Below are 22,008 nucleotides of genomic sequence, written 5' to 3' on the forward strand. Positions count from 1 at the left end.
GAACCCATACCCCTACCTGGAGCCCTCCCCTCCCCCCTCCCGCTCCTAGCCCACTGAATGGGAGTGAGAGTAGGGGAGAGTAAGCAAGGGAGGGAGGAGCCCCAAATCTTGGGCCTGTCCTTTATAAAACCGGGCCATCTGGTCACCCTAGGGCGGGGGGCTGGAGTGAGTGGGGGTGGGGCCTCAGGGAAGGGGCGGGACACGGGGCCAGGCACGGGTGTTCGGTTTTGCACCCTTAGAAAGCTGGCAACCCTGGGAGCCGTGGGAATGGGAGAGAGAAGCCTGGGGGGAGGGGCCTGTGGCACTAAGTGGCCTATTCCCCGCCCCCCCCGCCCGCTCCGATCCCCCGCGGGGGCACCTCGCAAGCCCCGCCTTCTCCTCCAATGGAATCAGCCCCGTGCTGCCGGGAGCCAATGGGAGCGGGCGGGGGGCGGGGCAGCGGCTCCAGTTGGCTGAGGGAGGGGGCGGCCGCGCTGAAGGTGAGGCGCGAGCGCGGGGCCCTTTCCAGTGACACTCGGGCGGGGATGGCGGCGGCGACGCTGCTGGGCGGCCGGGAGGTCGCGAGGCTGCTGCAGGTGAGCGGGCGGGGGCGGGGGGTCGGTGAGAAGCACGAAGCCCCCGCCGCGGAAATGGGGCCTGTCACCCCCCCCCCCCGGCGAGGAGAGACCCCCGCGTCGCGGGCTGCCCGCGGCCCTGAATCCAGCCCGGGTCGGGCGAGGGAAGGGCAGCCTGGGCTCCAGCGTGGGGCGCCTCCCGGGCGCTGGGGAGCTCGGCCTGGGGTGACCCGCCCAAGGGCAGGCGGAGGCGGCTGTGGCCCGAGGCCCCGCCAGGAGCCTTAACCCCCAAGGCCACCCTCGTGCTGCGGGCGGGGGCGCCCATCCTCGACCCTCTTCCTCGCCGCCGCCTCCAGCAGCAGCAGCGGCGGCGGCAGCAGCAGCAGCCGCCGCCCCGCCGCCCCCCCCATCTCCGGCGGGGCTGCCCGGAGACCGGGCTGCCCTAGCGAGGGCACGGCTGGGGCGGGATCGGGGCGCGCTGCCGCGCCCGCGCCGAGTCTGCTGCTTGGGTCGAGGGAGCCTAAAGCGCCCGGGGCAAAAGTCTGAAGGTATCAGCAGAGGTCAGGCAGCCACGTTGGTCTTCCGCCGCCCGCCCCCCGTTGCGTGAGGAGGGGCTGTGATGCTGCCGCCCTGCTGCTTCGAGCCAAGTGAGCGTGACAAACCCGGCCCCGGCTGCGGCCGAGGGTTGCGAGCCTCTGCCTTGGAAAAGGGGATGAGGCAGGTGAAGCATCCAGGCATTCGTGGTTTACGCAAGGGGTCAGGTGTGTCCACAGAACCAAAGCTGAGATCTCATCGGCTGCCAAGGTTAGGAAAAAAAAAAATCTGTTGTCTGTACTTATAGGATAAGCGGCACAGGCAGTGCTGGCTGCAGTCAGCTGTGTTTACTGGGTGTTCGCTTATTCGTACAATTGACTGAATAACATGATTGACTTCAACTGTGGATAGTTTAAGATAAAAGGCTGTTGCCCTTGTTAGTTGTCAGGCCGTTCTAAGAATAAACTACTCTCTGGGATGTTCAAATATAGCCCTAAAGGGATGCAGTCAACGTTAAAGTTTAGCCCTTTTTCAGAAAATTTCACACCTAAAATTATGGCACCTTAGAGACTAACAAATTTATTTGAGCGTAAGCTTTCGTGAGCTACAGCTCACTTCATCGGATGTGCCACAAGTCCTCCTTTTCTTTTTGCGAATACAGACTAACACAGCTGCTACTCTGAAACACACCTAAAATTGTTAGTTAATTACCCAAGTTGACTATAAGTGAAAGACTAGAGGAAATGTTTTCTTTTTGTTCATTGAATGTTGTTAAATGCATAAAATTATATAGGCAGTTTCCTTTTTCTTGCTTGTGAATTTGTTTTTCCTGCTGTGAAGCTAAAATTTTAAAAAAGTCATCAGAACTGGCGTGGGCATAGTACCTGAAAGTACTTTTTAACTTTTCTTAAAAATGACTAGAATATAATTTATGGTGTTCCTTCAGAGTCCTCAAGTGACTATTTATTAATTTTAATTAACTTACCTGAATATATTATTTCAGTAAAATGCTAGTGGTCTGTAATCTATGTATACACTGTCTAGTGAAATAATTTTACTTTTTTAATTACTTTAAGCTGCTGACTTAAACTCTTAAGATAATAAGCTTTTGTGAGCTACAGATGAAGTGAACTGTAGCTCACAAAAGCTTATGCTCAAATAAATTTGTTAGTCTCTAAGGTGCCACAAGTACTCCTTTTTCTTTTTGCAGATACAGACTAACACGGCTGCTACTCTGAAACATTGCATGTAATGATGATGAGAAATACTGGAGCTCCTATATCCGATGAAGTGAGCTGTAGCTCACGAAAGCTTATGCTCTAATAAATTTGTTAGTCTCTAAGGTGCCACAAGTACTCCTTTTCTTATATCTGAGAAGTAGCTGTTACATGATTAAAACTGACAGAACTTTTTTAATCCATACTTTCCACAAATTGCTTTTAAAAAAGATATTTAATTTCTCAGGAAAGATTTAATCACAGATGATGTAGTGAGATCTCATCTCTCATATTTGAGATGTTACTCCTTTTGGAAAATGTACTACAGAACGTTTACCACGTTTGTCAAATAAATGAACAAAGTTCATCTTGTGATCTATTAGTTTTTTATTTTTTCCAATGTTTCTTAACTTGAAAAATTCAGTAATTCTTGGTGTTTCCCAGTCACTTGTAAGAAATGCCCATTTTCACAATATATCTGTTACTGAGCTGAAACATCAGGTCACCAAAATTTACAAAGTAAAATTTTGAAAATAATTCTTATTTTTAGGTTTTGAAATATACAAACCGTGGCTATGCATCACAGCGCACTTTAAATGTAAGTATTAAGTAGCATATGGCTACAATCATTGGTTATGATAAACCATCGCTACTAGCCTGCTTTTAGAGTCTGATCTTTAAAAGCTTGAGCATTGCAACACACTTTCAATGTAGACAATGTGTAACTTGGCCAAAGTTGCACAGCTTGTCATTGGCAAAGCTGGGAATAGAATCTAGGTGTCCTGACTCCCAGTGCCCTGCTCTCTAACCACTGAATTGCAAGGACTTCTATTTGAGAGAGATTACTTTATTAAAAAAAAAAAAAAAAAAGCATAGAATCCCTTCCCTTCCCCACTCTCCCAACTTGTAATCTGACCAGTACATATGCTAAGACATCTTGGTACGTGATAAGCTTGAATAAGAATGCTTGTTACCTGTTTCTCACCTGGTATCAGAACCAGTGTTTAGATTTTTTTCTAAGATCTGTCTTTATCAAAATGTCAGATAACTTCAAAGGGCATAATTCTGTTAAACAGGGAGCTGGTCAATGCTCTCTCTCTCTGTTTGAAAATTTCACTCAGCACTTAACTGTGTCTGACCTAGTCTGTAACTGAGGGCATCTGAATTTGTCTGCCTCTTTGTTAATCCTGTTACTGTTTACCTTGTGGAGTGGGAGAAGAGTAAATCAAGTGACACAAGGTATTCCATCCAAAATCCTGCCTAGCTCAGTAAATAAAGAAACAAGGGCCTAACACTGCGTGGTGCTGAGTGTATTTGACTCCCACTGAAACATGAGGGTTGAAGGTGCTCATCAACACTATTTAGGAAGCATTCAGGAACAGGCCCCAAGAGGGGGATACAGACTTCAGTCCCTTCAATGTCAGCACATCATACTGCCATCAGATTGATGGGCTAGCTTAGCAGGCAGACTTGTTCATGGGGGTGGGAGGAGCTGAGTAAAAATAGGGGTAAAAGCAATACAAATCATCATAATACTTAAAATAACCCCATATTATGTTGTAATTCAAAATATCAGATGCAGTGAGCTCCTAGCTAAGGATTGAAAGTCATACCTTGTTTCATTCAGAAGTTAATTTATGGTTAGCCCCACAAGAAGATCTCTGCTGTTGGCTAAATTATCATGACATTCTTAATGTCTTGTTTCTTGGGCAGGTGTCTCAATTAACATAACATAATAATTATTAAAATGTTTGTACTGCAGTGGCACCTAAAGTCCATGACCAGTTTGGCTCCCCTGTTGTGTTGTACAATTGTATACTGTACAAATGAGTCACTGTTTCAAAGAAAAAACAGTGTGAAAAAGTTAAAAATGTTATGTTTTTAAATACTGTAACTCTTACCACATATTCTATTCTACTAGGAAGTGGTCATAGCAAGTGCAGCACGGACTCCCATTGGATCTTTCCAAGGATCCCTTTCATCGTTGCGAGCCACTGAACTTGGTTCCATTGCAATTAAAGGAGCAATTGAAAGAGCAGGTATGTGTAAATATTTGTAAACAAAACAAAGTTACACGTTGCCCCAGTGAACAGTATCAATTTGTATCTTGTTTTGAAAAAAATTGTTAAAAATAAGTGTGTATGTGCGTGGGTGAGTTTTTAATCTTTTGAGATCTTAAACTTTTATCAATTGATACTATTAAAAAACAAAATCTAAGCATGCAATGTGTAAAGCTCTTAATGCCTGATTTGAGTGCTTTTGTTTCCGTGTTGCTTTTAAGAATAGATTAGAATGTTAATCAGGGGCCTATGTGAAATAAAATGTTAATCTGGTTTCTACTGGTTAGGTGTCCACCTTCCAAAACCTATCACCACATTAAACACTGATTTACAGTACTAAGACATGGAGATGGAATTGCTCTAATGGGTTGAAACACACGGCCCAGGAGTTTGTTGAAGGCAGCATTCCTGGTGGTTGTGCTGTTTTTGTTCTTTGGATGCCTAGAGGACTTTGGTCTCTAGAGCAGTCTTCAGCATTTTTTCATGAACCATAAGTGTGGAAACCCAGGAGGCTCTCGTAGGTCTGCGTGCTGTATTTTAGCCTCACTGGAGTAAAATCAGTGCATTTTATTGCCAGTGTTAAAGTGAAAATTTTATGTAAAAGGTAAAAATACTAGTGTATTGCTTCTCTCCCTTAGAAAAAGCCTCTTGGTTTATTTTATAGGTATTCCTGCAGAAGAAGTGAAAGAAGTGTATATGGGTAATGTCCTGCAGGCTGGACAAGGACAAGCTCCAGCAAGACAAGCACTACTGGGTGCAGGTATTAACATGTTTTTGTTTCTGTGCTTAAAGATCTAGAGAATTTAAACTACATAGAGCTGCTATAGAACTGTAGGTACAGATTATAACTATTTTATTTTAGATGAAAGTTAGCCCCATATGAAATATTAGTGATGGTGAAAGGCAATTTTTTTATAATGAGGGGCAGTGCAACGAGATTAGCAGCTAATAGTTAAATGCTAAAAATTGATGATGTAATTAAATTATAAATAGAATAATGTTGTTGTCTTAATTGATTATTATATTTACTTGTCTCAGGTTTACCAATCTCTACTCCTGCTTCAACCATCAATAAAGTTTGTGCTTCTGGAATGAAGTCCATCATGATGGCAGCACAGAATCTGATGTGTGGAAATCAGGTATGTGAATTTTACTGCCCGCTAACTTCAAACATGAGATCTGATTGCCAAAATGTGGAAATTCTGATCTCTGAGAAATACGAGACTAATGTGGTGGTTTCCTGCTCATTATGATGTACTACTTTTTGTTTTTGTGCGAATACTGCTTAACAAGAATGTATATTTTTTACATAAATCCTAATTTTGTAGATACACGGTTAACAAATTGGTTTATTTAGAAATGTGTCTTGCATATATCTTAGGATACAGTTAGTAGTGGAAGTAGTTGTGGTCAGTATTATAAGTTTTTCCTTTTAAGGGGAAGAGAAGGTAGATAAGCAAAATACCTAGATCTTAACCAGGTTGCTTTGACTCATGCCTCTTGTGTAGACATACCGGTAGTCAGAACTAGAGACTACTCCAGCATAACCCTTTAATACTCAATATATGCTGACAAGAGTTTTTCCTGTTGTGGGAACACCACCCACCTCAAACAAAGTTAGCTGTGTTGTCTGAGACCCTCTTCTGTCAACATAGCTGTGTCTCGGGATTTTGTTAGTATGTCTACATCAGTGGGGGTGTGATTTGTGGGGTAGTTTTTGTTGTTTTTTTTTTGTTTTTTACCCTTGACTGATGTGTTATGCTGATGAAACCTTTTAATGTAGACCAGGCCTAGATTAGGAGAGAAAAAATCTTACCTGCCAATTATGATACATCTTTGAAAAACCTACCTGCTGACATAAGTATTCTTTCATTTCTTAAAATATGCACTCTCTCTCTCTCTCTCCTCCCCACTAGGGTACAGTTACTGATATCAGTGATTTAGGCCCACTGCTTAATTCACACCAAACCCAATCTGACCTAGTATTGAGGGCCTGGTGTAGAGCCTGAAGTCAAAGGGAATCTTTTGTTACTGACTGTACTGGTCTTTGATCAGGCCCTAAATGGTATTCTTGCCATTAACTTAAGTAGGATCAGGAACAGGTCCAGTACTTCTGGGATTAGTAATTCACATTTAATGAACATTGATACCCTAGGTTTACATTTGATGGATGCAGGCCACATACTTTGTAGGGGCTCTCATATTTCAGAGAATTAGAGATTTGACCTGAAGTGATTATGCATGCCTGTTTCCCACAGTATGTCACTGTCTCTCTACTCACTTTGCTGGATTCAGCCCTAATTGACTGTAAGTAGGTCTTAGAAACTATATAATTAGAGATTTTTTTTCTCCAGCTGCACACTCAGTAATTCTGATCCCATTACAGTTAATGACAAAACTCCCATTTACTTGAGTGGATGTGTGATTTGTACTGTTTTAGAGCCTTTACTGGATTTATAGATTATTTTTTAAAAAACCGGAAGGGCTGGAGACCTAAAATTATATAGGATCAGAATAACAAAGCTAAAAAAAGAACACTTTTTAAGAAATCTTCTGTTCCCTTCTCTGGCTTCCCATTTCTGATTTCTAGTCATAAATGCCTTTGAGTTCTCTCTACTGCCCATCTCATCCTCATGACTCTCAGTTGTTTTTATTGGATCCAGTGTATACCTAATACTGAACAAAGCATCATTACTTTAAATTTTACCATAAAAAAACTTCCTTTTCTTAATCCCGTGACTGACTCCTTGTAAAGTATCCTATATGAGGATGCAATATAAAAGTGTTTTACTGAACTTTTCTATAGACTACAGAAAAACATTAAACTTGCAATTTTTCTTATCCCTACCCATATGTAATGCACTGCATTAAAAATGGTTACATGTATTCTTCATACTGAGAATCTAGAGACTTAATGTGTGAAGCCCCAGGGAATGGTCAACCACATCTTACAAAGGATGATAAAACTGCAGGAACTACTTCTTGAAAACCGTGTAGAAATATTAATAAATGCATATACTAATTAAATTGAATTTTGGGTTCAGTGATAAAACTGTTTAAAGACTCCTGTTTGTTGCCAGCTTATTAACGGACAGCATGGAAACTGTGTTTTGAAGTTGGGTCAGATCTTTCCACACTGTGAGACGACACAACATTGTATAGAGCAGCTAGTACTTCATGTGAACAGATCTTTCTTGCTGGTGTCTTTAAATTCTGAAATAGCTGCTTGTCCTGTAGATATAACATGTTGCTGATGGAGAACTGAAATGGAAAAAATATGCAAAACTAAGACTCTTTAATAATAAAATTCTACTTTAATCTTGGAGGCAGTTATATTTCAACAATCGAGGTGTAAGAGAAAGAAAATGCTAATTGATGTGAGGTGGCCAGAGCACCAGGGCAGCGAATGAAACATTAAAAAGAAAAACTGGCTAGGAAATTTGTCAAATATTTTTTTTTTTCCCCTCAAACTCTCCATGTTGTAACTTTTCTGTAACTAATCTTCAAGACTTTTTGCTTCTCAGATCTTTTGAAATTACAGCTCAGACACAAACATTGGTCATGTTCACTTCCTGTGCCAACACCAATTAACTGTTTTCACTCTTTTCCTGTTTTAGTTACACAAAAAATAGAAGCAATTTTGTTAGAAACATCTGTAACGTGTTTTCTAATCGTTTGATATGTGGGAAGAAATTTTATGTAAAATGGCTTTTATTGTAATTTACTTGAACATATGCTTGTTTTGTTTGAGAAGGATGTGATGGTGGCTGGTGGGATGGAGAGCATGTCTAATGTTCCCTATACAATGAGCAGAGGGGCAACGCCTTATGGAGGAGTGAAGCTGGAAGATTTGATTGTAAAAGATGGCTTGACTGATGTTTACAACAAAATCCACATGGTAATTATTGCTGTTCAATACTGAAACATACAGCAACTTAATTTTTTTGTTTGTTTTTTTTTTTGTTTTGCGTACCATGAGCCTACTACCGAACTCAAGAGTTTATTAGTAACTGTTTAAATGTTGGTTCTGGCATGGCTGGGAAATGAGGGACAGAACTGGTTCTGAAGAAAGGGTTCTTCACTCACAATAAGAATCATGAAAGTGGGAGAGGCTAGGCAGAAGACCAAAATTCAGGATTAAGCAAAATGGTTGTTTTGTGTGGCTGTGTTTGAGGCCTTTCTCAAGAGTCTAGGACTGTGGTAGACAGAGACTCAAGACCTGGTGTATGCTGTAGAATGCACAGTTGATCACTAATAACTCACTATTCCTTCCTTCCAGGGGGGGACCAGTAAAACTGCTCAACCTCCCTGAGGGCATCCACTTGTGTGGCCCAGCATGGTTTCCCTGTTAACTCCTCTTCAAAATATATATGTGAGGTTCCTAGAGGAGAATGAGATTTGAGACTATCTGTATTCTCTCTCTCTCTCATCTGATACCGCCTCATAATATTTGATTCTCCTGGTTCCATGTCAGCTAGCATCCTGACAATAGGTCACTGGTTTAAGATGAATCCAGATAAGATTGAAGCAAGACTGGTGGGCATTTTGAGGAACTAATGATTGTTCTCCCCACTGAAGGAATTTTCCTACCCAAAGTCTTTATTGGATGAATTGCTACTCCTTGCTTCCTAAATAGTAGCAGTTGCACAAATATTTTACAGTCTTTGTCTGGCCTATAGATTAAAACATTTATTCACTGATACAGACTTCACCTTTGTTATACATACCTTGTTCTCCTTCAGGCTGGAGTAGTAATGTACTCTGCATAAGGTTACACAGTCTACTCCCTATTGAAACCCTATTATATGAAACCCTTCCTTGTCCCCTAGCATGAGAGACATGCTGCAGGAGGCATATATGCCATGCTGGGGGACAAGGAAGAGATTCAGCTAATGCAGGGTTTTGGATAATCGAGCTGAGACTACTGCTTAGGACTGTGAGGAAGAGGAGAATAAAGATCCACTGGCTGCAAGGGAGACCACACTGCTGCTGAATGGTTCCTGCCCAGTACAGAGAGCCCTCTGCAGGTTCGCTGCCATGAGAGAGAGTGAGCAGGGCCATGACAGAAGAGCTGCGGAGGGCTTCCTGCGCAGCCCCAGGGCCAGTGACATGCAATCCCTGAGGATGCAAAGTTATGGGGGGGAAGAGAAAAGGCGGCTATAGTCCTGACGGAGCAGAGCCTCCCCACCCAGCCAGAACTGTGGAGGAGGACAAGCGCCCATCACCCTCTATTTGGCTAGATAGAGGTATAGAAATTAACTCACTTGTGTGAGGAATCAGAGGAATGCTGCAATCAAACTAATGCAGACTGATCTCTACACAATGTTTTATATGTAGAATTTGCTATAGAAACAGTATAAGTTTAACCAAATGTGCATGCAGATATTTAGGAAGTTAGCCTGGTGACCAAAGAGGAGGGGTCCAGCTCCCTCTCATCTTCAGAATAACTTTCCCAGGTGGACTTAGTGTATCTCATGGAATTGGTAATGGGTTATATTACCCTTAACCTCCGTCACCAATGAATGTATAGCCCGTGTTTGTAGTGAACGAGATTTGTAACTGTTGGTTCTATGGCTGTTCAGTAACCTATGTGAAATGAGTTAGGTGGTCGCAGTCAAGTTAGATGATAGTTATGATACAATTTAAAAAAAAAAAGAGAGAAATTATCACACTGTTCAGTAACCTGTGCAAAAACTTAGGTGGTCTCTGTTCAGTTGTTGGATGACAAATTGGCACTACTTGCCAATTTGTCATGCACTTCTGAGAATACAAGGACTGAATAAGATCTGGAGATTGAAGAACCCTTTCAAGCTTAGAAGGCAGTCCCACCAGTATAGGAATGATTGTGCATTGGTGAGAACTGTGTGGATGTACTGTTACGTGGCTATACAGGGCTTCAGAGTGTCGATCCAAGCCATTTCTAAAGCATTAAATTCACACAGATTTTTTTTTTTTAATTATAAAGGCCTCATTAGGAACATTAGAGACAGAAGGTGGGTGAGGTAATATCTTTTATTGGACCAACTTCTGTTGGTGAGAGAGACAAGCTTTCGAGCTTTTTGGTGTTGCCCAAAAACTTTTTTCTCTCACCAGCAGAGAAGTTGGTCCAATAAAAGCTATTACCTCACCCACCTTGTCTGTCTAATATCCTGGAACTGACATGGCTACAACAACACTGCATCCATCATTATGATCATGGCTCTCTGGCTTAAATTACATCTGTCCAGAAAATTGCTCACTAACTTCTGTTGTGAAGTTCAGATTCCTGTAGCAGTTGTCACAATAGAACCTCCTGGCAACTGTAACACTTAAAAATTCACTTCAAAAGTTCTGTCATATCCATTTAAAAAATAGGAGTTAATCTTCCCATCTACATTTCTGGTTCATGTTCTCAGAATGGTCTTTGTTTTCCCCTAGGGTAATTGTGCTGAAAATACTGCTAAGAAGCTTACTGTTTCACGAGAGGAGCAAGACACTTACGCTATAAATTCTTACACTAGGAGCAGGACAGCCTGGGAATCAGGAGAACTGACAAAGGAAGTTGTTCCTGTCACTATTTCACAAAAAGGTATTATGGAAATTCATTCTAAAAATTTTTTCATGTTAAAAGATGTTAAATTGTGTAATGATGAATACTAACATTGCAGCTGGAATGTGCAAATTTTGGGAATATTTTTTACATTTCTGTAGATAAACAATATTCTTAGCTTGCTTTCTGGCAAACACAGTTGGTGACTGTTTATGGTAATTTTTTTCCTATTTGTTTTTACTGAGGTATTGGAATTGTCCATCCTTCTCTTGTAACTTGCATGAGTGTTACAACATAGAATAAGTGCTAGCTAATGTGGCTTGTAATTCATCTCAATTTGTTTTTTCTATTTTAATACCCCTAATCTGTGATTTTTTTTTTTTCTTTCTCTCTCTCTCCACCAGCCTGGGAGGTGAATTGATAAAGGTCTTGTCTTAACAATAAACCTGTTGTGGATCAATGGGATAAAGGAGCAAGCTTGTCAATTTTTGTGTCTCTCTTCAGAGCTAAATTAAGTCACATTTTTATAGAAATAATATGTCAGGGTGTCTAAAAATGGAACGTACCATAGAATAAATGATTGCAGAATACCTTACGTCAGTGGTCCCCAAACTTTTCAGGGTTGCGCCTCCCCTTACCCCGTCTGTCCCCTGCCTCCCCCTCGGGGCTGTGAGCAGGGATGCGGCGTGTGTGTGTGTAAAGGATGGGGTAAGGGAGCTGAGGCTGGGGGCAGGTCTAGGTCTGGGTCTGGGAATGGAGCTGCAGCTGAGGGCGGGGCCAGAGCAGAGCTGGGATGGATGGTGCTCCCTCCCTACCCCTTGTGGGGGCTGGGCTGGACCTGCCACACCCCCTTGAATGTTCTTCTGTGCCCCCCTAGATTGGTGTGCCCCACAGTTTGGGGACCTCTGTCTTAGGGGTTACATTTTGGATAAATTATAACAAAAATAACCTGGTGAGGTGTCATGAGCATCATTGTGCAGCTTTTCATGCTAAAATGCCAAAAACTGATTGAGTTGGTTTTGATTTGGCATCTGTATTTCAGGGAAACCAGATATAGAAGTGAAAGAAGATGAAGAGTACAAGCGTGTTGATTTCAGTAAAGTTCCAAAGCTGAAGACTGTTTTTCAAAAAGAAAATGGTAAGTACTGTATATGGAACAATTGATTTTTATTTTATTTTTTTATTTTTATTTGTTTTTACAGAGCAAATTCTGTATACAATTTTAAGTCTCTCCACACTAAGCCAAGTAGTGAAGAATAATTTCCAATTGAAATTACTGGGACATATGTAGTTATTTTATTAAACACAGACTTCATGCTGATTACCAATATGTTACTGATGTGTTGCAGGAGAGGAAAAGATGTATCAAATTTTAAATTAAAGATTTCCACAGCTCTAGTTGCAGTCAAAGGAGAACTGCTTTACTTGAATCAGAGACTCTGGTGTTTGTCTTTTTTGACCAAGTTCCTCCAAAGTATGTTAGCGGGAGGACCATGCTTATCTTCTGTTGAACACAGTAGGCTGCTCTTTTTCAGGGCTTAACTTTGAGAGCTGTGTATTCTTATGGTACTTAATTTCAAAAAATAAAATCTCAAAACTCTTTCAAGTTGGACCACGTTGATAGGAGGGTGAATAACACATTCTTTCCACCCAACGTCAAGGTATTTTGACCCAGATAAGCTGCTTTCAGGTAAAGACGAATGATTTCCAGATAGAAAGCATAGGAATACAGTGGGCACCTATTACAGCAGTACCCTTTGTTGCCTGGAGAATTGTTCTTATGACTGGACAATGTATAGCAGTGTCTCCTGGAGAAATGCAAGGTCTGGTTTAGTGACAGGCTTTAATGGTTTTCACTTGAAACGGGTGATAATTATGGGGGAATCAAACAGCAAAGTTGGTCTAGAATTGCAGTTTCCCAAATGTTCTTGTAAGTGGAATGCTAATACTGAAAAGTAGACGTCAAGATGAGTGTCTTTCCTGGAGAAGTGGTACATGAGTGTGGGAGCTGTATCTGTTTTGTTGTTGCATAGTATGGAACGTTATTGCTTTGAGTGCTGATCCAGTCCATTTTTCATTTTCTTCAGGCTTTAATTACAAGTTGAACTTGTTTAACTAAGAGATTGCTTCTTCAAGTGGCTCTGCATATTCCCACGTATGGGTACTATGCTGCCTTGTGGTACCCAGCCGCAGAACCACCTAGCAGGGTCAGCTAGAGAGCTTTTGCACTCTGCCCCTCCTGTCCAGTGTCACCGATGTTCTGAGAGCAAGACTTGTATAGGGGCTGGAGTGCCCTCAGTACCTTCTCACCATGTGCCTGGATTGATGTGAACAACTCTAGTCTTATGGAGTCAGAGCCCTTTTTATTGTGAGGATAGTTAGTGTTAGCGATTATTTTTTCCCGTGTCAGTTCTGCCAGTTGCTGAAATTTGCAGAGCTGCAATCTGGACTTTGGCGCACATCTTCGCTAAGCACCGTACTTTGGACTTGGCCTGTAGGGCAGATGCTGGATTTGGTAAAGCACTGCTTCGGCCCTTATTCAGTTAAGACTCTGTTCCTACTTCCAGGTTAATTTTCAGCACTGCTTATCAGCCTGTCCCATAAGTGGGAATATGCAGAGCCACTTGAAGAAGAAATGGAAGTTACTTACTTGTAACCAGAGTTGTTAGAGATTGCTCTGCATGTTCACACTCCCACCGGTCTTCCCCTTTTTGTCAGAGTCCTTGATCTCTGGCTCTGGCTCTGATGTGGTGAGGGCACGCTCTCTCTTATATAGCCTCTCCCTTGGAACATTGGTGATGCTGAGGGAACGGGAGAGGTGAGGTGCATAACACTGCTAAAGAAGGCTCTACCACAATGCAGCGCAGTACCCGTAAATTGGGAATATGCAGAGCCTTCTCGAAGAACTCTGGTTATAAGTAACCAACCTTCATTTTCAAATCTGTTTTAATCTGATGGAAAACCTTGTATCGGGACACTTCAATTGAATTTAAATCTGGCATAAATCAGTATGGTTACAGGCTTCGTCTACACATACAGTTTACAACAGTGTAACTTCTTATTCCAATGGGAGCATGTGCGCCTTCACACGCATCTGTCTCCGGTGGATGGATCTCTGAAGCTAAATCCGTTTAGTTGCCCCCACTTTTTTGCAGCCCTGTATCAATTGGAGTTAAATTGATTATTGGTAATGTGGAAGCCATTACCTTACCTAAGTAAGATGCATCAATTTAAACGTGGCTTAAATTGATGCACGTGTCCACACGGGTTTTTGCACAAATTTAACTAAATTTTAATTTAAAAGCTCACCTTGAGACTGTTTACATTATACTACAAGCTAAGGGTGTGATTTCCCCAGTTCACGTACACGTACTTGAGGTAACTCAGTGAGAGCTAGCACTTGTATAAGTAGTAGTGTAGCTTCAGTAGCACTGGCAGTGTTGGAATGATTTAGTCATGCCAAGTACAAACACTCCTGCAACTTGTGAGTATGTACTCAGCACAGCTAAACCATGCAGCCACTGCCTGTGCTACCACAGCTGCACTACTAATACTACTCATGCTAGCTCTCATCGAGCAATCATGAGAATTTGTATGCGAACTGGAAAATCATACTCCTAGCTTGTAGTGTAGATGTAGCCTTAGTTAAGCCAGTGCCCCATACTTGTATAGACGAGCTCAGATTCAGGACTCCTCTGTCAGATAAATGCATTGGAAAGAGATACCTGAGCTATTGCGTTTTCCTTCCTCTGTTTAAATACTGTTCTTTTTTTCAGGAACAGTAACTGCTGCCAATGCCAGCACACTGAATGATGGAGCAGCTGCTTTGGTTGTGATGACTGCAGAGGCAGCCAAGAGACTTAATGTCATGCCACTTGCAAGAATAGTGGGTAGGAATTTTTCCAAATGCCTCTCTCAAGTACTGTGCTGGAAAATACTCTTTTATGATTTGCCATGTGACTTGGAATCTTGCTTTACCAGTCATCTTTTTCATGGGGGAAGGTGGGATAGGTTCATTGGCTAGGAAGGTGCAGCTGTAACATAACTTGAACTGTTCTTTTAAATTTGAGGAGCCAAACATGCTTTGACTCCTGATCATAGCCAGCCTTTCCTAAATGGGATTATGTCTAACACATTCTAAAAGTAAAATCTGAAAATATTACCATACTGTTTGCATACAAGCACACACAGTTTACAGCCTGTTTTCAGGAGTCATTTTATTTAAATTAATAGAAAAATTAATTGGTGGAGGAGGGGAGTACTGAACATGTATACTGTATAGGTGAATATTTTCTTTGTGAAAAGTGATAAAAGATTTCTATAATATTTATGGTCTTACAGCTTTTGCAGATGCTGCTGTTGATCCTATTGACTTTCCAATTGCACCTGCATATGCTGTTCCCAAGGTAGGAACAAAACTGATCATTGCTGAATATAAAAAAAAATGTGTAAGCTTGCCTAAATTGCTCCAGTGATCCAACATGCATTTTCCTCTGATTGGAATACAGACAATATTTGCATCATTTATAAAGTACTTTTGGACCTTGTAAATAAAGTGCAAAGTAGTATTTATATTATGATTGCTTAGCCACAAGAATAACTCCCGTGCAAAATGTGCATGCAGTTTTCTGTTCTAGATGGCTTTTTTTATTAAAGGAACACAGTCCCCTTGAAATCTAGTCGGCTTAAAGAAAAGAGTTGAAAGTAGTTACAGGTACTTCTTTGCCCCTCAATATCTCTGCCAGTTTTTTTTGTGGTTTATTCATTGCTGTTGCTGTCTGAAAAATCCTCACAAACAGGAACACAACATAAATAGGCTATCAAGTCAAATACCCAAAGTAAACAAATTAGAAAACAGAAAAAAATATTTCTTATTTAGTCGTTATAGTAACTTCAGGTGTTACAAGTTACAAGTGAAAAAAATTTTAGACAGACGTGTGATGGGATTTGAGTCAGTGTCTCATCAAGGAACTAGTAAAATGTAGCTGTTGATTGTATTAAATAAAGGCTCTCTCTGTGGGTATGACAAATGTAGGTAAAATAAAGCTGACAACTTTCCAGGTTCTTCTGTATTGGCACTTGCTGTGCAGACTCCTTTAGTGCCAGACTGTGGGGTTAATAATGTTGCCTGAGTTGAAGTTACGACAGACCTATTAATCTTGGTGCATGAGAGAGAATCTAGCTGGTGGTTAATTATTAAATTATTCTAAGCATATCAAAGCAATTATCAATAACTAAGGCCTTGCCTGCACTGGAAGGATTTTTTTAATAAAATCTAAGGTATGAATTTAAACTGATATAGCTATACTAGTATATAATACACACACACACACAACCCCCCCCCCCATGTGGGCACTTTTTTGTTTTGATCTAAACAGAAAAAAGTCTTATCCGAATAAGTGTGTCTACATGGTGGGGTACAGGGCTGGTATACTGGCGTAACTGGTAAAATGTTCCTTTGTAGACTGGTGGGGAAATGTGTATTTGGCAGCATCAGATTAACCCAAATTTTTGGAAAATATTTGTCACATTTGTCAAATGTGTTTGAGCTGATTTATGGCTTTGGTCAGTAGAAAAGGTTATGTCCATACAACCTTAGCTGTTTCTTAAAACTTAACCCATTTCATTGAATTACATTAATGGAATTATTGATGTGTTAAAACCAATTTAGCTTGCAAGGTATAAATATTAAAATGGAGGCTTGAGTCCTCGGGTGTTAACATTAATGCTAATAATTAGATTGGGGTGTCAAACTCATTGTGTAGGAAAGACCAAATTTATTTTTTTATTTATGGTGCTTGGGCTGGGGCATAAATTTACATCTGTATAATCCCCCTCGATTCACAGATCTCTCACTGATATTGTGTTGATTGCATAAAGATCAAGGTTAGAAAAAAATTTTATGTAACATATTTTTAAGTCAGTTGTATTCTGCATCACTTGGGAGAATATTCTCACTCTTAGGACCTACCACTATTTCTCTTCTTGTCCTCACTTCTACATCTCTACTGCTTCCCTGGCTTTGGTCTTGTCGTACTTAGAAGTTTTGCATCCCTCCCGAGTTTAGATAGTTATAGCAGTAGAAAAGTGCGTATACTGGTATAGCTTATTCCAATTCAAGAACTCAAAGAAGCTATACTGGTATTATACCTTTATACCATACCAGTATAACTGGCAGCAAAAAAAAAAAAAAAAATCACCCCCCTAACCAGTAGTGACACTGGTAAAACTTTTAAGTGGTTTGTCTTGTCTCCTCCCCCCCCCCCCTTCTATTTTCTTGTTTGCATCCATGGGCTTCACTTCCCCTCCATTTCCAGCTAATAAATACTTGCTGACATGTGAAGCATCATCACTCGATTGAGGCTAATGGAAAAGGGGGAGTGAATTTCCAGAGCTGTTGTTTCGAGCTGTCTGCAAATGGGGAAGATATCTGTGTCAGTTAAACTTCCAAATGAAACACGGCATATTTGTAAGCATGAGGGCAAAGAAGACAGTTTAGATTCTGCATTCTGAACATGCTACACAACCCGCAAAAATACATCAAGTAGGCTTTGTGTTTGACACCTTCAAAGTCGAGGCTCTGCACTCTTTTCTTTCTTTCTCTGCTGGGCTTCCCTTGAGCTCATTTCAATTGTGACTTAAAGCCAGATCTAGAGCCACTGTAGCCCTGTTTTTACAGGGGCAACTGCTGAGATGTGCAGTCTTCTGTACAGTCCTTTCTTTGCAGGAAATAGTCTTAACACCATTTTTGAATAATGTGTATCCCAGCTGGGAAACTGGTGAAAAGCCCTGTGACAAGGGGAAGCTTCTGATCCAGGCTGAGTGCTTCACTTGGTAACTTTCAACTAGTTATAGGAAGTGTAACATTGAATTCAAAACAAAACAGGACCACTGGGAAGTGCTTTTGGCTACATAACTTTCACAATGTTTTATTTCTAGGTTCTTAGTGATGCAGGATTAAAAAAGGAAGACATTGCGATGTGGGAAATCAATGAAGCATTCAGTGTTGTAGTCTTGGCCAATATTAAAATGCTGGATATTGATCCACAGAAGGTGAACATACATGGAGGCGCTGTGTCTTTGGGACATCCAATAGGGTAGGTGAAGTACTCCATTATGTGTGTTTGGTTTGCACTTTAGGGTAGGTCTTATCCTTGGACACTATCTGTTAAACACATCATTGTGTTTGTGTGCTTGGGCCATATTTTTTTAACTCTTCCATTTTGTCTTTAGTTTTCCAAGTCAGGGGCAAAGGCTTTTGCTAACTGTCACAGGGAGCCAGTCAGTAGGAAGAATCGTGAACAAGAATTGATGATGGCAGTTTGGTAGCAAGTCCATTTTAATTTTATCCAAGGCTTAACTTTCAGGTCGCTGTGAATCAGGCTTGGCTGGAGGTTCACCTTTCTCCTCAGTATTTAGCTCTTCTATGCAATAGATGAGCAAGATTGGGAACCTTTTCTTGGATGAAGAATTTCCTTGTGTCCCACGAAATTATTTGGTTCATTTATTTGCTCCCATCACCATTGTCTTGGTGCATGTATCATTTTTTTTTCAAAAATTTCAAATTATTTAATGCGTTTAACCAGGAAATAGACATTACTCCGATCAAAATCAACTGCAACAGTAAAGCCACTAATTAATGTTTGTGCCATGCTTTCAATATCTATTGTACTATTAAGTATTTGTTATGCTGACTAATCCCTCCTACAAAAAGCTGAAGTTAAATGGAGGACCTTCAGGGCATAGTGTAAAGACCAACAGGCAATTAAACTCCAGGTCTAGGGCCCTCTACTGAAAACATCTTCACATTTGATCTCCGCTGTTGTGTAAGGTGGATCCAGAACATCTACTGAATGCCTAGTATTGCAGTTAGAAGCCAGTGCAGTCACTGGAGCACTGATATAATGTGCTCTCTTCAGTTTAACCCACCTGGTCTCCCTTCCCCTTCTCCACCACCTCCCCCCCCCCCCAAAAAAAAGTTGTCCTCCATTATGGAGCAGCTGTAGTTTCTGAATGGTCTTAAGTCTTTCCCAGTAATTTACTTTGGAGATGATAACTGGCATTGTGCAGAGCTACTGAAGAAAAATAGCCCCAGTCGTCTAGCTAAATACAGATTGGAAAGAACCATCGGGAATTCCAGGAGCAAATGGTGATCCAGAAGTGCCCCTTGAGTTGCAAGCTTTGTTGGCAAAGATGTTAGGACCACTCCTGAAATCACAGGGGCTAACATCTTCCTTGCCATATTCTGTTGGCGTCCTCTGACCAAATCAGCATCACCATAGTCTTCTCTGGATAGTTTATTTTCAAAAGTCCCTCTCTCTGTAAGTATGTAGGGCCCTGATCCTGCGAACATTTATGAACTAAATGACTTTTGTGCCAAAATGCTTGTCTACACTTAAAACACTGCAGTGGTGCAGCTGGACTGCTTCAGTGAAGATGCTATCTACGCCGGTGGGAGGAATTCTCCTGCTGGTGTAGATACTACACCTCCCTGACAAGCAGTAGTTAGGTTGATGGTAGAATTCTCCCACTGACTTAGCATTGCCTACAGGGAGGGTTAGGTCAGTTTAACTGCATTGATCAGGGGTGTGGATTTTTCACACCCCCTTTGTGACCTAGTTATACTGACTTAATTTCCTAGTGTAGACCAGACCACTGTGTTTGATGGCTCAGGGTCTTAATCACAGCAAAAGCAGCACCTCATTGTACATCCTCAAACTTGTAGTTGATGAAGAAATCGGTGCACAAAACCACCACTTGAAGCAGCAGCTGTTCTCAAAATTCTTTGTTACTGTGGTGATGGCGGCAGCATGGAAGAGACTTATGTACAGCATGTTGTCTTTTTGAGAGAGCTGTGCTTTGCAATGCAGCCCAGTTAATTCAGTTCCAGCAGGGAACAGGAAGTCTGGTATTTTAAAGAGCTGTGTTTAGAATGCTATTTACATAAAGACCTTCATCTCCTCAATGAAAGACAAAGTGGAAAAACTGGTGGAAAGTTGCTTTTATTACTCTTAGGTATGGGTATTAGATATTTAATCCGAGGTTGCAGTGCTACAGCAGCACTGCCATTTGAATCTGTTGATTGTCTTAGAGAAACTTGTGTAAAATCAAGATGACTTCCTATAAACTAATTTTTCTTTTCTATATAGAATGTCTGGAGCGAGAATTGTTGCTCACATGGCCCATGTGCTGAAGCAAGGACAGTATGGTCTTGCAGGAATTTGTAATGGAGGAGGTGGTGCTTCTGCGATTCTGATCCAAAAGATGTAGTCTGGCTGGCTGTTGAAAATACCAAACCTTAAAATTATATGAGCAAAATAATCTGAGTGGTGGTGGCAGTTAACACCCACTTTGACTGTTGGTTTTCTATAGTATTTCTCTAAAACCTTGATCAGTCATGCTCACATCTCTTCTGTACTTTCAACTAATTTAGTGCAGTGTTTTTTATATAGCGTGAACTAAAACTTATGGTAAAAACTATAAGTTGTCACTAGACAAAGATTGTATGCCTACTCGGGATGTAGCTGTTCTGTGGATGATCTCCCTACAAGTAATTATTGAATGAAAATTGTTTTCTTTGGTGGGTAATGAATTGATATTAAATCATTCATAGATCTTTAAAATGGACACATAGCTTAAGTGCTATTTTTTATTTAAACCTGTAATATCTAGTTGAAGTTTTTTTCCCATGAAAATCACCTGGCAGTTACTTACCTGAACCTTGCTGTTAGAACATATCTTTACAACAAGAGCATGAGCCTAGCTTGCCATCAACTGTTTAGACTTCTAAGGTTAACTACAATGCTGGAGGAGTTTTTAAACCAGCTTTTCATTAAGGATTTCTGCAGCATTTTGATTAGCATTAATCCTATTGTTACAAAATAGTAACTGACCTCATAGAAGACAAGTTTGTCAGCTACAGCTAAAAATACTTAACCTTTAGATTATGCACAGATAATTGGCATTTCTCATTTGTCAGAGGGCCTTTTCAGTTTAGTCAGAGATAAGTGTTCACTTGCAGAGTTAACTGGTATACCTATATCCTGTTAAGCTCACACCCTACTTTATACAATTACAGCTTCCTGTGAGACAAGCCCATCAATCTGTGGTATCTAGAAAAGACTGGCTGACAATTGCTTATATTCAAGTAAACTATTGTCACCTTTGTGCTTGTTCAGGAGCAGTGTTAAAAATGTTGCCTTCTGGCCTGATTCTGTGCTATAGTTTTGAGGACTATTTTGAGCTGAACCAATATATCCATATGCAAACTTAGAAATGTAGAAAGATCAGAATATGTATTTTCACTGAAGATTCTGCATATGGTTTGAAAACAACGTCAGTAGAATATGTGGATGCAATTCTAGTGCAGCTTTGAGGGAGTAAGAAGCAAAGAAATGACCAGTCCTCCTCTAGTTTTCCTAGTACTAGCAGTAATGTAAATTTTTAGTTCTTTAAGCAGATGTTTTAGCTGATTACCTAAAGTCTTTATTAGCACCCCCCCCCCCCGTGGTGGTCTTCATGTGTGAAAACTTGCAGTCACTAGTAGATAATCTACCAAATTGGCAACAGCACCAATGAATGTTTAACCTGAATGAATAGTTTTGGTATTTAGATATTCTTAAATTTACCTCTGTTCCCAGACCTGCTAGCACACAGGTCTTTTTAAAAAGATTTCTAAAATCACAGCCAATATGTGTACTACATAAGCCTAATGCACTGCAAATAGCAGCAGCCTGCTGCTTCTTGTTGTTTCCTTAAAGGCTCTGTGTATATGTTATACTACCAGTCTCCACTCCTTAATTTCCTAGAAGTCAACACTCATATGAAAAGATTTGGGCTTTTAATTCAAAAGTTGTACCGAAGTTGTTAATTCACTTTTGACAGAACCCTGGTCTTGTCAAGAAACATACTCTGGCAGTAACCACTCAAAGGTGAGGCAGGTAACTGGTTCTCGTGTATAATGTACTTGACAAAAACACCAATTTTGTGTCTGGAAATTATGGCATTGATGCAAGCACACATGAAACTTAAACTTCAACCCTCCTCTACACAGCAACATTTCATTCTGTCATGATTACACTACCTTCCTTACAGCAGCTTTAAATTGATTAGCT

The 22,008-nt window shown here is 40.8% G+C and overlaps 1 protein-coding gene across 2 annotated transcripts; it reads left to right on the top strand.

Moving 5' to 3' along the window:
- Positions 1–244: 244 nt before the first annotated feature.
- Positions 245–20,521, top strand: ACAT1 (acetyl-CoA acetyltransferase 1). Of its 2 annotated transcripts, none has more exons than XM_038379437.2 (12): positions 245–575; positions 2,856–2,903; positions 4,227–4,344; positions 5,030–5,125; positions 5,404–5,504; positions 8,120–8,263; positions 10,783–10,933; positions 11,937–12,032; positions 14,671–14,784; positions 15,236–15,300; positions 17,834–17,991; positions 20,044–20,521. In XM_038379437.2, the coding sequence occupies exons 1-12, from the start codon at positions 384–386 to the stop codon at positions 20,162–20,164; spliced, it is 1,404 nt and encodes a 467-aa protein (XP_038235365.2). In that variant the 5' UTR covers positions 245–383; the 3' UTR covers positions 20,165–20,521. The 2 variants fall into 2 exon arrangements, with proteins under 2 accessions (XP_038235365.2, XP_043360162.1); XM_043504227.1 differs by lacking the exon at positions 245–575 and adding an exon at positions 1,296–1,315.
- Positions 20,522–22,008: the final 1,487 nt, after the last annotated feature.

Source organism: Dermochelys coriacea, chromosome 1 (genome assembly GCF_009764565.3).
Source record: "Dermochelys coriacea isolate rDerCor1 chromosome 1, rDerCor1.pri.v4, whole genome shotgun sequence".
NCBI classification, from domain to species: Eukaryota; Metazoa; Chordata; order Testudines; family Dermochelyidae; genus Dermochelys; species Dermochelys coriacea.

Excerpts from the sequence above, each read along its gene's own strand:
- ACAT1 (XM_038379437.2), top strand. The coding sequence starts at position 384 with ATGGAATCAGCCCCGTGCTGCCGGGAGCCAATGGGAGCGGGCGGGGGG. Across the intron at positions 5,126-5,403 it reads ACAAGCACTACTGGGTGCAG|GTTTACCAATCTCTACTCCT; the intron begins GTATTAACATGT and ends TACTTGTCTCAG. Across the intron at positions 15,301-17,833 it reads CTGCATATGCTGTTCCCAAG|GTTCTTAGTGATGCAGGATT; the intron begins GTAGGAACAAAA and ends TTTTATTTCTAG.